This window comes from Gouania willdenowi, chromosome 12 (assembly GCF_900634775.1).
Source record: "Gouania willdenowi chromosome 12, fGouWil2.1, whole genome shotgun sequence".
Lineage (NCBI taxonomy): Eukaryota > Metazoa > Chordata > Actinopteri > Blenniiformes > Gobiesocidae > Gouania > Gouania willdenowi.
In genome coordinates, this window is record NC_041055.1 from 1,675 (window position 1) to 15,613 (window position 13,939).

Sequence of the window (13,939 nt, forward strand, 5' to 3'; positions counted from 1 at the left end):
CGTTTTCCTATCTTGTATCCCTCCTCCCTGTTAACTCCCCCCCCACCCCCCTCACCCTGGTGTAACACTGCCCTCTCTTTTTTACATCCTCCCTTTAATAAAGTATTTACCCTTCCCTAGGGAGGGCTGGTGATGGTCACAATTATGCAATGAAATAAATTCATTTATTTAATTGCAATAATAAAATATGCATTGCTGTTAAAAGATTGCACTTCTTGTAGTGTTAACCTTCAACAGCATGTGCAGACAAGTTAAAAAAAAAAAAAAAAAAGGATTTCACACTTTCCATTGATGGTCACATGGTGACCCCCTCCCTGCAGATCAGTCATCGCCTTTATCCACCCTCTGCAAACCAACTCTGATCCATGCCTTCTAATACCCCCCCCCCACCACCACAAACCCCCAAACATCCTCTAACTCACTACAATCTCTAAACACAGTTAAAAACACACCTGTTCAACTCATCATCTCCTTCTGTTTCCTGTAAAAATAAAACTGATTTATTAGTATTAATAATTTCTTCCTCTCATTAATGTGTTTCTACATCTGCACGAATCCACAGCACAAGGTGATCCCAGCAAACCTGGAAATCAGTGACGAGACCTTGGAGAGAGAATCAGGCACTGACATGAACAAAGTGTACGACTGTCTTTGATTATTTTCACATTAACCTTTAGTTTATTAATCTTAAAATACTTTCTCCAAACTACAGGCTGGACATGACCAATGAGCTCCTGGATTATCTGGACGCTGGACTAAAGATGGCTGAGACCGGTCAGTGACGTGGTTTAATAAATGTGGCGTGGGGGCCACTTACGGCCGTAGCTCGAACTCTGCAAAGATCTCAAAATAAACGCATAACATGGCTTTAAAAAACACACACAATATTGCAGGAAAATACACAAAATAACAAAAACACACAATGATAAGGAAATGAACAAAATGACACCAAAAACACACAACTAGAAAAACACAAAAAACATACAGAAAAAAAAATTCATCACACAAAATTATGACAAAAATACACAAAATAAAAAAAATGACCAGAGAAACACAAAGCAACAAAAACACAGGAAATGATAGAAAAATATACATAATTACAATACACAGAACATTAAAACACATTTGTTGTATTAATGTTTCTATTGATCATTATTCCTAACTAGTACAGTACCTTTTGGAAGTATGTATTCATATAGTGGGAGGAGCTTAAGTAGAGTTAATTATGTCTAAATGAGTATGTGTTATAAGGTTAGATGTACATAGAGGTGTACATACTGTACTCTGTAGTGTTATAAAGGGTTTATTTGTGGGTGTAAAATAAAGTAGTGTGTGATTTATCTGGTTTATTTCTATGAGACATAAATATGATAAACTGATAAAGTTTGTACCAATGTGGCGGTTTAGGTAGAATCTGATAAAAGACACATACATTCGTAAAAATAAAAGTATTTATTCATCGTGTGTGTGGCTACCTGTTTGTGGGTGCAGTCTTACACAAGCACGTGAATCAGCCGCGTGCGTGCACCCACTCCTCACATCAGGTTGAAATGCGTGTGTCTCACGTCCAATGCGTGAGACTTGAGAGCTTAGCCAGTATATCAGTGAGAGTGTGAGGCTGCTCAGACGCCCCCCCCCCCTCCCTCCCTCTCCGGTCTAACCCTCCGTCTTGTGTTACTGCTAGCTGCTAGCATCTTAACACAGAATAATATAAGAAGAAACACTCACCCTTGCGCAGAACAAACGTTAATCAGTGGAGCCGTGTTGTGGACCCATCCACTCATTAAAAAGTTACATTCCTCTGTCTGAAGAAGCAGATAGTTTGTGATATGGTCGACTAATGGCCGTCAACAATTTCTGGGAACTATTTGAAACTTCCGGGCATTCTTCTTATGTCGCAATTCTCTCTAAACGGCTCTGTGTGCGTTCAGCAACTACATCCAAGGTGCGCATTAAATTATATAGCACATGGTGAAAATATCAGCGTTTATAATGCGATGTTGACGGAGAAATGTACATGTTTGGCTTTGAGCACAGCCGCTGCACACAGTGATGGAGACGGAGGAGGAAGTTAACTCTGTTACCCGAGGTCATTTGGGTTCACTGGAATATTTTTAAATAACCATGAAATAATAACTAAAATAACTTTTATTAGTACAAAAACGTTTTAAATATTGACCTCAAACTGTGACATAGTGACATCATGAACCTGTGATGAAGAACTGGAAGTACTGCGCTCAATACCAAGAGGGAGCCGTAATCTTAAAATTAAAATAAATGTTTTGAACATTTTGCAACACCAAATTACTCCAAAATAACGGATGCACACGAGGTATTTGGAACCCATTGACAAAGTTTCAGGTCAAACAGCCACGGTGTCAGGGAGATATTTGCTCCACAAACGCACACACACACACACATGCAGAACTTTCTTGCTTTTAAAGATAGATACATGAAATTGAATTATTGATGATGGTGTTTTCCAGTTTTTCGTCAGCTGGATGCTAACCATGCTAAGTCGTGTACATCAGCGGGTCAGTGCAGACTCACTCCTCTCATCCCCCTTATCCTGGATTCAAGCTTCATCTATCACTTCTCTGTCAGACTGCTCTTTAAACTACACAGCCGTGAGTTACTTCATTATTATTATTGTTATTAATAGGATGAACAATGTTGTTTTCGTCTTGGTCGTGGAGCTGTGGACCAGCTCTACACCCTCAGCAGCTCCTTGAGGGTGTATGTGAGTTTGCCCAACCAGTTCACATGTGTTTTGTGGATGTGGAGATGCATTCCTTTAGGGGGTCCTCCGGGAGTACGGGTATCAGACCTACTGATGAGGTCTGTCGTTCCCTGTTACGACCGGAGTCAGAGCTTGGTCACCATTGGCGGCAGTAAGTCACACTTGTTTCCTAGTGATGGTGGACTGGTCCAGGGCTGCCCTTTGTTGTCGATTCTCTTCCACAAAATTTTATGGACAGCAGTTCTAGGTGCAGCCAGGCGTTGAGGGGAGAGGTTTGGGGGCTTCAGCACTGCATCACTCGCTTTTTGCAGATGATGTGGTTCCTGTTGGCTCCATCAGGCCATGCACCTTCAACTCTCACTGGAATCGGTTCACAGCCGAGTGTGAAGCGGCCGGGATGAGACTCAGCACCTCTAAATCTGAGTTTCATGGTTCTTGACCGGAAAAAAGGTGGAATGCCTTCTCTGGGTTGGAGATGAGGTCCTGCCCCAGGTGGAGGAGTTCAAGTACCTCTGGGTCTTGTTCACAGTGAGGGAAAGTTGGAGCGAGAGACCGACAGGCGGATTAATGCGGATTCTGCAGTGATGCGGCGTCTGCACAGATCTGTCGTGGTAAAGAGAAAGCTGAGCCGAAAAGCAAAGCTTTCAACTTACAGGTGGATGTACGTTCCTACCCTCACCTGTGGTCATGAGCTTTGGGTCATGACCAAATGAACAAGATCGCGGGTACAAGCGGCTGAAATGAGTTTCCTTCGTAAGGTGGTTGGGCTCTCCTTTAGAGATAGGGTGAGAGGCTCAGTCATTAGGGAGGGGCTCAGAGTAGAGCCGCTGCTCCTCTGCATTGAGAAGAGCCAGATGAGGTGGTTTGAGCACCTACATCCCTCCAGAAGGAGACCCTGAGGAAGACGCAGGACACGCTGGAGTGACTATGTCTCTTGGTTGGCTTGGGAATGCCTCAGGATCCCCCCAGAGGATAAGTTACCGTGGAGAGGTAAATCTGGGCCTCCCTGCTAAGGATGCTGCCCTTGCGACCCGGTAATGGATAAGCGGAAGAAAATGGATGGATATTATTATTATTATTCTTAACCAGAACAAAGAGGTCAGAACACATTACACTGGCTCCCAGTCAGCCTCAGAGGAGACTGTAAAGTTCTGCTGCTGGTTATAAATGTGTGAATGGGTTTGGTCCAGAATACATCAGTGAGATGTTAGTCAGGTATGAACCCAGCAGGTCTCTGAGATCTATGGACACAGGTCAGATAGTGGAGCCCAGAGCTCACAGTAACCATGGTGATGCTGTGTTTAGTTGTTATGCTGCAAAGAAGTGGAACAAACTGCAGCAGAGCTGAAGTCAGCATCACATGTGAACATTTTTAAATCAAAGTTAAAGGAACTTTTTCTCTCTGCTGTGTATGATTGAGAGAGATTTATGGTCATATTGATGATGTCATGTGTTTGTTGATGATTTAAATGTTCTTATTGATTTTAAACAGTTGAATGTTTTATCATGTACAGCACATTGAGTTGTCTTGTGTATGAAATACACCATCTCATTAATTAATCTAATATCATTGGCAGGCATCGCTCCAGATGTTCTCCTGGGACATCGTGAACGTTTCAGAGATCTTTTTATGAGGTAAAAATCACATACTAAACGCCACTTCCTTTACTATACTATTTTATACTGTAATATACTATATTATACTGTAGTATTCTATATTATACTATACTATATTATAATATACTGTACTGAGAAAAAGGATTGCAGACGTGAACTGGAGATCTAACGTTAGCGCTCCGTGAAGATAAAACAGGAAGCCTCTGTGTAGCTGCTATAAAGCTAACATGAAACCGCTGAGAAGAAGCTTGAAGAAGTTAAAAAGTCACTTGACTTTTTGTTGGAGGAAACAAACGCAATCAAGGCACAGCAAAAACAACTCCTGAAGTAGATGGAGGAGGATAAATAGTGGAGAAACCAGAATGTGGAGAAAGATAAGAGAGTGGAGGATTTGGAGCAGTACTCCAGGATCAACAACGTTGTTGTCACAGGGCTAAACATCAAGCCTCGGTCATATGCAAAGTGACTGTCAACAAGGGTTAGGGTTAGAGCCCGATGCGCTGGAAATGAGCTCCGCGTAACAACAAGTGAGTGGAGTCAAAAGAGATCACACTGGACCTGGAAGACATCGAGGCCCGTCACCTTCTCCCCAGGAGGAGAGATAACGTGCCAGCTGTAATCATGAGATTTATTAATCGGAAAAAGATTGCGTTGCTAAAACAAGGAAAGAAATTGAAAGGGACAAATGTGTATCTAAACGATCATTTAACGAAGAAGAATGCGGAAATTGCCATTTATCAAAATAAAATCCAAAGCACTGGGGGGAGTTTTTATCAAGCTGAATGGAGGCCCTGAGCAGGCAAAGGTCTTGGTAGTTAGGAGCATGGAGGAGCTGAGGTAACTGCAGAGTCTATAAGGAAGCTCTCTACGCTGCCTTTGGACGTAAATTGTTTTCATCTTGGGGACCTGAAATAGTTCATATATGATTTGGGCTATGAAACGCATAAAATGCTGACACTTTCAAACTTATAGGTACTGTAGGCTATTAATATTGAAAAATAAATAATTTATAATTATATTATAATTAAAACAAATAATCAAAATATCAATTCACCCTCGGGTAGGCACTGCCTACCTTGCCTACCCTGACTGCATGTCACTGTATACTATACTGTACTGTAATATACTATAGTATACTACAGAGATGGCAAAAGTACCCAGATTCCTTACTAGAGTAGAAGTAAAATACCTACAGTATAAAAAAAAACAACTCAAGTAAAAGTCAAAAGTACAGGCTCTGAAATGTAATAATATTTATAGAATCTGCTTTAACAATGTTATAGTTTGAACAAACACTAGCTGTGTAGTATTCTAATGTACTTTATATATAATCCTTTAGATGTTTGTATTGTACACTTAAGTTTAACACATCACACTTCTGGACATTAATTTTTGGACCAGGATTAGCTTCTAAAATATGGGGTCACAAATCACGCTCACAAGCCCAACTCTTAATTAGGGGTGTGAAAAAAATTGATTTCACGATATATCATGTTTTTTTGGGTGTCGATTTTTTATTTTTATTTTTTATTTAAATAATTTCGGGGCGGGGGGGGGTATTTAATCAATATTTTTGCGTATTTGTGCAATATTTCAGTGGTTACAATGCTTTCAATGTGTTGCAATGGTTATTTGATGCAGTTGATTTTATGGCAGTGTGTTATTGAGCCTAACCTTAAAGGTAGAGAGGGTGTCTGCCCCCCGAACCGTGGTTGGTAGATGGTTCCAGAGAAGTGGGGCCTGATAACTGAAAGCTCTTCCTCCTATACTACTTTTAGAGATGAATGGAACAACGAGTAGTCCAGCATTTTGAGAGCGTAGTGTTCTGGGGGGATTGTATGGCACTACAAGCTCCTTGAGATAGGACTGGTGCCTGTCCATTTAGGGCTTTATAAGTGAGAAGAAGAATCTTGAATTTCTATTCTATATTTTATGGGAAGCCAATGCAGAGAGGCTAATACAGGAGTAATGTGATCTCTTCTCCTAGTTTTAGTCAGTACACGTGCTGCAGCATTTTGAACCAGCTGAAGTGTCTTAAGCGACTTGCTCGGGCAGCCTGCTAAAAGAGAATTACAATAATCCAGTCTAGAGGTAACAAAAGCATGGACTAGCTTTTCGGCGTCGCCCTGAGACAGGATAGATCTGATTTTAGCAATGTTACGGAGATGAAAGAAGGCAGTTCTTGAAGTTTGTTTTATGTGAGAGTTGAATGATAAGTCCTGATCAAATAGAACCCCAAGGTTTCTAACAGTTGTGCTTTGTGCCAGAGTAATGCCATTGTTATGCACCCGTCTAGGAGGTAGGTACATAACCATATTACGCCGGAAGGTATTTGTCCCCAGTCCCCAAATAAATGATTTAAACAAACAGACATAAAGTATATTTACAATTTATAGTGTTTCAACAATATTTTACAAAGCAATAAAGAACAAAAAACAGGATCACAACTAAGGAGGCCAGTCTAACACTCACGTTTCTAAAGATCTAGAAAATCACTGACAGAAAAAACAAAGTCATTATTCTAACCAAAGATCTCAGTCTTTGGAGGCTGAGAACAACGAGGTGAGCTGCAGGTTCCCCTGAGGCTGCATGCTGCCTTTTATAGGTGGAGGACCAATCAGTGCAGCTTGTCTCCTCCAATCAGAGAGCAACACCTGGAACACAAAGATCCACTCCCAGCACTCTCACTCTGGAAAAATAAAAAGAGACAGACAAAGATCCACATGACGACAGAGCACTCACTCTCCTCCAAAACAGAATACCAGATACACACAGCTCTCATTACGGCCACATCTAGGGCAGTTAGACTAGCATAGGTTTCTCTAAGGTGTCATGAGCCCAGGACAATGACCTCAGTCTAGTCTGAGTTAAGAAGAAGAACATTTTGGTTACTTAGAGACTTCTACACGGTAACACTGCATTTTCTTTTGCGCAAAAACACTAATAATAAATGATAAAAAGGATGTTTTGAAGCAAATAGTTTTGACTGAATTTCTCCTGAATAATAATAATTTTATTTATTATTATTATTATTATTATTATTATTATTATTATTATTATTATTATTATTATCTGGTACAATAGAACACTGTGCAATGTTTCTGCCAAATAAATAAAAAATATAAAAAAGAGAAAGTTGTTGTTACTGGTATTCTGTACTAACTCGTATATTAATGTTGTAAATGATAAAATGTGAAGATGTTTTTTTTCTGCAGTCTCGTTCAGTTCTTCAACAGAGCCAGAGAAGAAGAGTTCTTCAAAAGCATCATCCAGATCCCAGATCTACCCGACGTGAGCTAAACTCTTTCTCCTATCTATATATCTATATCTATAGATTTATATAAACACTATTCATCACAGCTGCTGCAAAACTCTGCTTCACGTGTTTTAACAACGAGCAGAAGAAGAATTCACAAAACTTTACTTTTTAACACTACATCCATTCATTTTAGTCTTTGTTTTTTTACTGGTTTTTAAATCAATAATTATTTTACTATGGTCAGGCCTAATGTAATTGTATTTATTATTCTCTTGTAATAATGGCTGTTGTGTATTTTTATCATTTTGTTTATTTTGTTATTAGTTTATTTTGTGTGTTTAGGGAGTATGTTTTTGTCATCAGGTGTATCTTTGTTATTTTGTGTATTGTGGTTGTTCTAACATTTTTTTTTTTCTTTCGTCGTTTTGTGGTTTTATTTGTGTGATTTTGGAGTCCTTTGTGTACATGTGTGTTTTGTAATTCTTCTATATTTGTCATTTTGTGTATTTTTGTTTGTCGTTTTGTGTGTTTTAGTCCTTTAGTCATCTACCTTCTTATCTAACTAATGTGTGTGTGCGTGTGCGTGTGCGTGTGTAACGGACCACCATTTAGTCCGGTTACAGTCTGTGTCACGACACCCGTCCATTGGGTGGTAGTGACTGTGGTGTTATAGTCAGATCAGTAAACAGTGTTACATAGTGAAGGTCACCTGATGGTTACTGTAGCTTCACTCACTACACACCAAACTACTGACAATAGATACGTTTAGTCAAAGTTAGACACACACACACACACACACTAAACAACAACAAAAACATTAAAATGACTCAAAATACACTAAACTAAATACTTATAATCCTACATGATTGTATACTGTACATTACAGAAAAAAACACCAAACAAAAAATATATAAAAATGAGTTAAAAAAAAAAACAACAACACATTTATCATGTTCATGTCTCATAGAATTAAACCAGGGAAATTGCACAAGCTATTTTACTTTGCACCTGCAAATTTACCCCTTTATAATGCTACAGAGTATGTATGTAATTGACAACTCTTCTTAAGCTCCTCCCACTATATGAATACATACTTCTGACGGGCACTGTACTCAACGTCAAAAAAACATACATTTACAGAAAAATACACAAAATGACTCCTGAATCACACTGCAATAGCAACAAAAACAATAATTATACAAAAATACACATGACTCCAAAAAACATACGTTACAGAAAAATACACCATACAAAAAAATAGAATTTTTCAATAATTGTGTAAACAAAAGGTAGATTAGATATTGATCTATAATTGGACAAGTCACTTGGATCAAGGGTTGGTTTTTAATGAGGTTTGATTACAGTGGCTTTAAAGGCCTGTGGTTCATAACCTGTTACTATAGATGTGTTAATATAGTTCATCATATTAGTGGAAGAACATCTGTAAATAGTGGAGATGGGATTGGATCTAAAAGACAGGTTGTTGGTTTAGAAGCACTAACTATTGAGGTCAGTTCAAATATCTAATCTAATGTCTAGTCTCTAATGTCTAATATCTTATCTAATATCTAATCAATATCTTATCTAATATATAATATCTAGTATCTAATCTCAAATCCAATATCTAATATTTTATATCTAATATATAATGTAATCTCTAATGTCTTATCTGTAATATATAATCTAATCTAATATCTAGTCTATAATGTCTAATCTATCTAATATCTTTAGGGTCCTCCTAACTTCCTCCGTGCTGCTGCTCTGGCTGAGTATAAAAAGGCGGTGGTGGTGATTCCTGGTGAGGAACGAGACGAGGACGAAGATCAGGTGGAACCACAGACGGAGACGCTGCAGATACCACAGGTCCATGTTTATTATAGAGTTAGGGTTTTTTATAGGGTTAGGTACACTTCTTCATAGTACAGGAAGTTTTCTTATTGAGTCCAAAAGTCCACAGTGACTGTGTCCCTTTGTGTACTAACCCTAACCATCGGTGTTAACCCCAGTACTATTTGATGAGTCAAATGGGATCTCAGGAGGCTTCGCTGGAGCAGAGAGACGAGAACGAGAGTCTGAAGAGAGAACTGGAGGTTCTGAAACCAGAGCTGCAGCTCATCAAGTCTGAGGTAGTGGTCTCTCTTTATTTATACTCTTTAGACCAGTGAGCATCAACCCTGTTTGAGACACACTGTATCAAGCAGAGGAATCAATGCAAAAAAATAATTTTTCAAAATAAAACACATGGAATTAAAGTTCATTATGTCAACATTTCCTTAAGTTCTTTGTGGCCCTTATTCAGACTAATAGCTATCATTATAGCTCGGATCACCTCACTATTCTATCACTGTCACACACAGGAAAGAAAGTCATATGACGTAAATTCATTTTTATAATGGTTTCTATCTGTAAAGCTTCTGCTCATCAACGGTTGTATTGATTGAAGTGTTCATATGTCGCCCTCCAGGCTCAGAGGTGTGTGACTGAGTTAAAGGCTCAGGTGAAGCATCTGGAGGCCGAAGTTGAGGAGCAGAAGATCCACCAACAGGTGACCATGGTGGAGAAGGAACATCTACAGATGGAGGTGGAGGCTCTACGTTCTACCAATGTGGCCAATGTTGGAGCCCAGATCGGCTTCAAGGAGGCGGATGGTGAGTGTGATGATGGTTTCACCTTATAGCACATGGTCTTTAACCCATGGTTGGTTTTTCCATGGTTCTTGTACCAATAATTGTTTCCATGGACTTTAAAGCTAGGGTAGGCAATTATCTCCAGATACACTTTTTTAAGTTTTTGGTTTAAATTGTCTTTATGGCCTGACATAAATTAAGATTTTATGTGCTCTGAAAAAAGAATGAAGAAAATCCATCATTTGTAGCAACTGTAAACCTGTAAAAACTTCAACCAATGGAAAAAAACAAACCATTTTTTTTTTTAACCAATCACATCCCACTGTCTCCCTCACACTGAAAGTGCGTCACTACTGACAGAGTTAAAACAGAGTTTTTGGTCACGTTTTTAACATATATGATGATAAAGTTTATTGTTTACATTCTGCTGAATGAGACACGAGGCAACGACGTTTCTACACAATACAAGCAATGAGCTGAGCTCCTCTTCTGCAGCAGCTGTGAGCATGCATGTGAGTGAGACGGAGCACAGGGGGGAGGGGCAAGGGGGGTAAAGGCGGAGCCATCGGGGAGGCTACATTCAAAATCATGCTAGCTTTCGAAAATCACCTACCCTACCTTTAACCCATGGTCTTTAACCGATGGTTGGTGTTTCCATGGATTTAAACCCATGGTTGTTTCAACAGGTCGAGCTCAGGCCGCTGAGGTTCGCTTCAGTCAACTCAAAGAGAGACACGCAGAGCTAGTGACCAGCCACGCTGACCTCATGAAGAAGGTAGAGCAGCTTCTCTGAGTGAAATACAAAGATGGAAATGTGCAGATCTACGAATGTAAAGATGTGTTTCCAGAACGCAGAGACAGTGAAGATTCTGTCATCTACAAGATATGAACAGGACGAGCTGCTGAGGGCCAAGAAACATCTGGAGAATGAGCTGGAAAATGTTCGCCAGGACAAAATTAACTGGGTGAGAAGCTCAGACTGCTTTTACCTGAACTAATGAGGAAGGAGATGAGATGATTGATTGTTCTTCAGATGAAGGAGCAGCAGCAGGAAGTGGAGCGGCTGAATAAGGCCCTGATGGAGCAGAGGGAGAGTATGACCATGCTGCAGAACACTCTGCAGAGTACAGAAAGGGTAAGAAGGTTGTTAGACACACTCTATCAACTGCAGCGTTTAAATATTAAATATCCATTTGTTGTAATGTCTCCTCCACAGGAGGGTTCTCAGGTGAGCAGCAGCCTGGCAGCGCTGCAGGCTGAGCGAGATGTGCTGCTGCGTTCAGTGAGAGAGAAAGAGATGGAACTGATGTCTGTGAAGAACCAGACACTGCAGCAGCAGAACAATGAGAACCTGGAGAGAGATCGAAAGAACCAGGAGATTGAGGCTCTGAGAGCTCAGCTACAACAGCAGGTACACACACACACACACACACACACACACACACACACACCGTGAGGACCAATGACAGAATGGTGTCTTATGGGATCCACCCTTTCTGAAGGTCATACAGATCTGATTTTAACTTCTAAAATCATGAAAACACAAATCACTTGAAACATCTCACACTCACTGAAAAAGTTCAAACCCCGTGGGGACCAGCACTTTATATAGCTATATAAAATCCATTGCAATATTATTATTATTATTACTACAGTGAGGTATGTGCTACTCTGAGTCTGTTACCGTGGTAACATTCTTAATGACGTGAACCTGCTTGCTGGCAGGTTTAGTCTAAAAAAACCCTGTGTTTTCTACCTGGCTCCGCCCACCTGAACACCGCATCTCAAGGAACACTTTATTTAACCTTGATACTCTTGTCTGACACACATTACCTAACTATTATCTGTATGTTAAACCTACTAATATCTGTATGTTAAACCTACTAATATCTGTATGTTAAACCTACTAATATCTGTATGTTAAACCTACTAATATCTGTATGTTAAACCTACTAATATCTGTATGTTAAACCTAACTAATATCTGTATGTTAAACCTACTAATATCTGTATGTTAAACCTACTAATATCTGTATGTTAAACCTAACTAATATCTGTATGTTAAACCTACTAATATCTGTATGTTAAACCTACTAATATCTGTATGTTAAACCTACTAATATCTGTATGTTAAACCTACTAATCTTTGTATGTTAATCTAACTAATCTTTGTTTGTCTGCAGCTCTCCATCAACGCTGAGTTAAAAGCTGAAATTGATCGACTGAGACGAGAACTTGACTCTACTAGAGCTGAACTGATCCGAGCAAATAACTCTCTGCACAGCAAAGAGATGGTGACAAACTTACCTCTTTAATCTTTAACTAGTCTCATGGTTAACTAGTCTAATAGTTAACTAGTCTCATAGTTAAATAGTCTCATAGTTAATTAGTCTCATTGTTAATTAGTTTCATTGTTAATTAGTTTCATAGTTAATTGGTTTCATAGTTAACCAGTCTCATAGTTAACCAGTCTCATAGTTAACTAGTCTCATAGTTAACTAGTCTCATTGTTAACTAGTCTCGTAGTTAACCAGTCTCGTAGTTAACCAGTCTCGTAGTTAACTAGTCTCATAGTTAACTAGTCTCATAGTTAACTAGTCTCATTGTTAACTAGTCTCATAGTTAACTAGTCTCATTGTTAACTAGTCTCGTAGTTAACCAGTCTCGTAGTTAACTAGTCTCATAGTTAACTAGTCTCATTGTTAACTAGTCTCATAGTTAACTAGTCTCGTAGTTAACTAGTCTCATAGTTAACTAGTCTCATAGTTAAATAGTCTCATAGTTAATTAGTCTCATTGTTAATTAGTCTCATTGTTAATTAGTTTCATTGTTAATTAGTTTCATAGTTAATTGGTTTCATAGTTAACCAGTCTCATAGTTAACCAGTCTCATAGTTAACCAGTCTCATAGTTAACTAGTCTCATAGTTAACTAGTCTCATAGTTAACTAGTCTCATTGTTAACTAGTCTCGTAGTTAACCAGTCTCGTAGTTAACTAGTCTCATAGTTAACTAGTCTCATAGTTAACTAGTCTCATAGTTAACTAGTCTCATTGTTAACTAGTCTCATAGTTAACTAGTCTCATAGTTAACTAGTCTCATTGTTAACTAGTCTCGTAGTTAACCAGTCTCGTAGTTAACTAGTCTCGTAGTTAACTAGTCTCGTAGTTAACCAGTCTCGTAGTTAACTAGTCTCATAGTTAACCAGTCTCATAGTTAACCAGTCTCATAGTTAACTAGTCTCATAGTTAACTAGTCTCGTAGTTAACTAGTCTCATAGTTAACTAGTCTCATAGTTAACTAGTCTCATAGTTAACTAGTCTCATAGTTAACTAGTCTCATAGTTAACTAGTCTCATAGTTAACTAGTCTCATTGTTAACTAGTCTCATTGTTAACTAGTCTCATTGTTAACTAGTCTCATTGTTAACTAGTCTCATAGTTAACTAGTCTCATAGTTAACCAGTCTCATCGTTAACTAATTTTCCTATTTTCAGAGTGGGTCCCAGCTCAGCAGTACCATGGTCGGCCTGCAGGCAGAGCGTGAGATGATGATGCAGTCGTCAAGGCAACAGGAGGCGGAGCTTATGTCCCTGAGGCAGCAGAAGCAGCAGCAGTTGACGTGCCTGGATCAGGAGAGGCAGCGTAGCAGCATGGAGCTAGCTAACCTCCACGCTCAACTCCAACAACAGCAGGTACTT

General features: G+C 39.2%; 1 protein-coding gene across 1 annotated transcript in view; it reads left to right on the forward strand.

Annotated features, from left to right (window-relative positions):
- Window positions 1-532: 532 nt before the first annotated feature.
- LOC114473099 (huntingtin-interacting protein 1-related protein-like) overlaps window positions 533-13,939 on the forward strand; it is a 30,376-nt gene continuing 16,969 nt past the window's right edge. Inside the window, exons 1-14 of the mRNA XM_028462495.1 lie at window positions 533-639; window positions 713-774; window positions 2,487-2,627; window positions 4,318-4,375; window positions 7,573-7,648; window positions 9,348-9,479; window positions 9,623-9,742; window positions 10,081-10,264; window positions 10,930-11,018; window positions 11,092-11,208; window positions 11,277-11,378; window positions 11,460-11,654; window positions 12,426-12,536; window positions 13,736-13,933. Coding sequence (XP_028318296.1) covers window positions 533-639; window positions 713-774; window positions 2,487-2,627; window positions 4,318-4,375; window positions 7,573-7,648; window positions 9,348-9,479; window positions 9,623-9,742; window positions 10,081-10,264; window positions 10,930-11,018; window positions 11,092-11,208; window positions 11,277-11,378; window positions 11,460-11,654; window positions 12,426-12,536; window positions 13,736-13,933 — 1,692 coding nt within the window. The remainder of the gene's footprint in view (window positions 640-712; window positions 775-2,486; window positions 2,628-4,317; window positions 4,376-7,572; window positions 7,649-9,347; window positions 9,480-9,622; window positions 9,743-10,080; window positions 10,265-10,929; window positions 11,019-11,091; window positions 11,209-11,276; window positions 11,379-11,459; window positions 11,655-12,425; window positions 12,537-13,735; window positions 13,934-13,939) is intronic.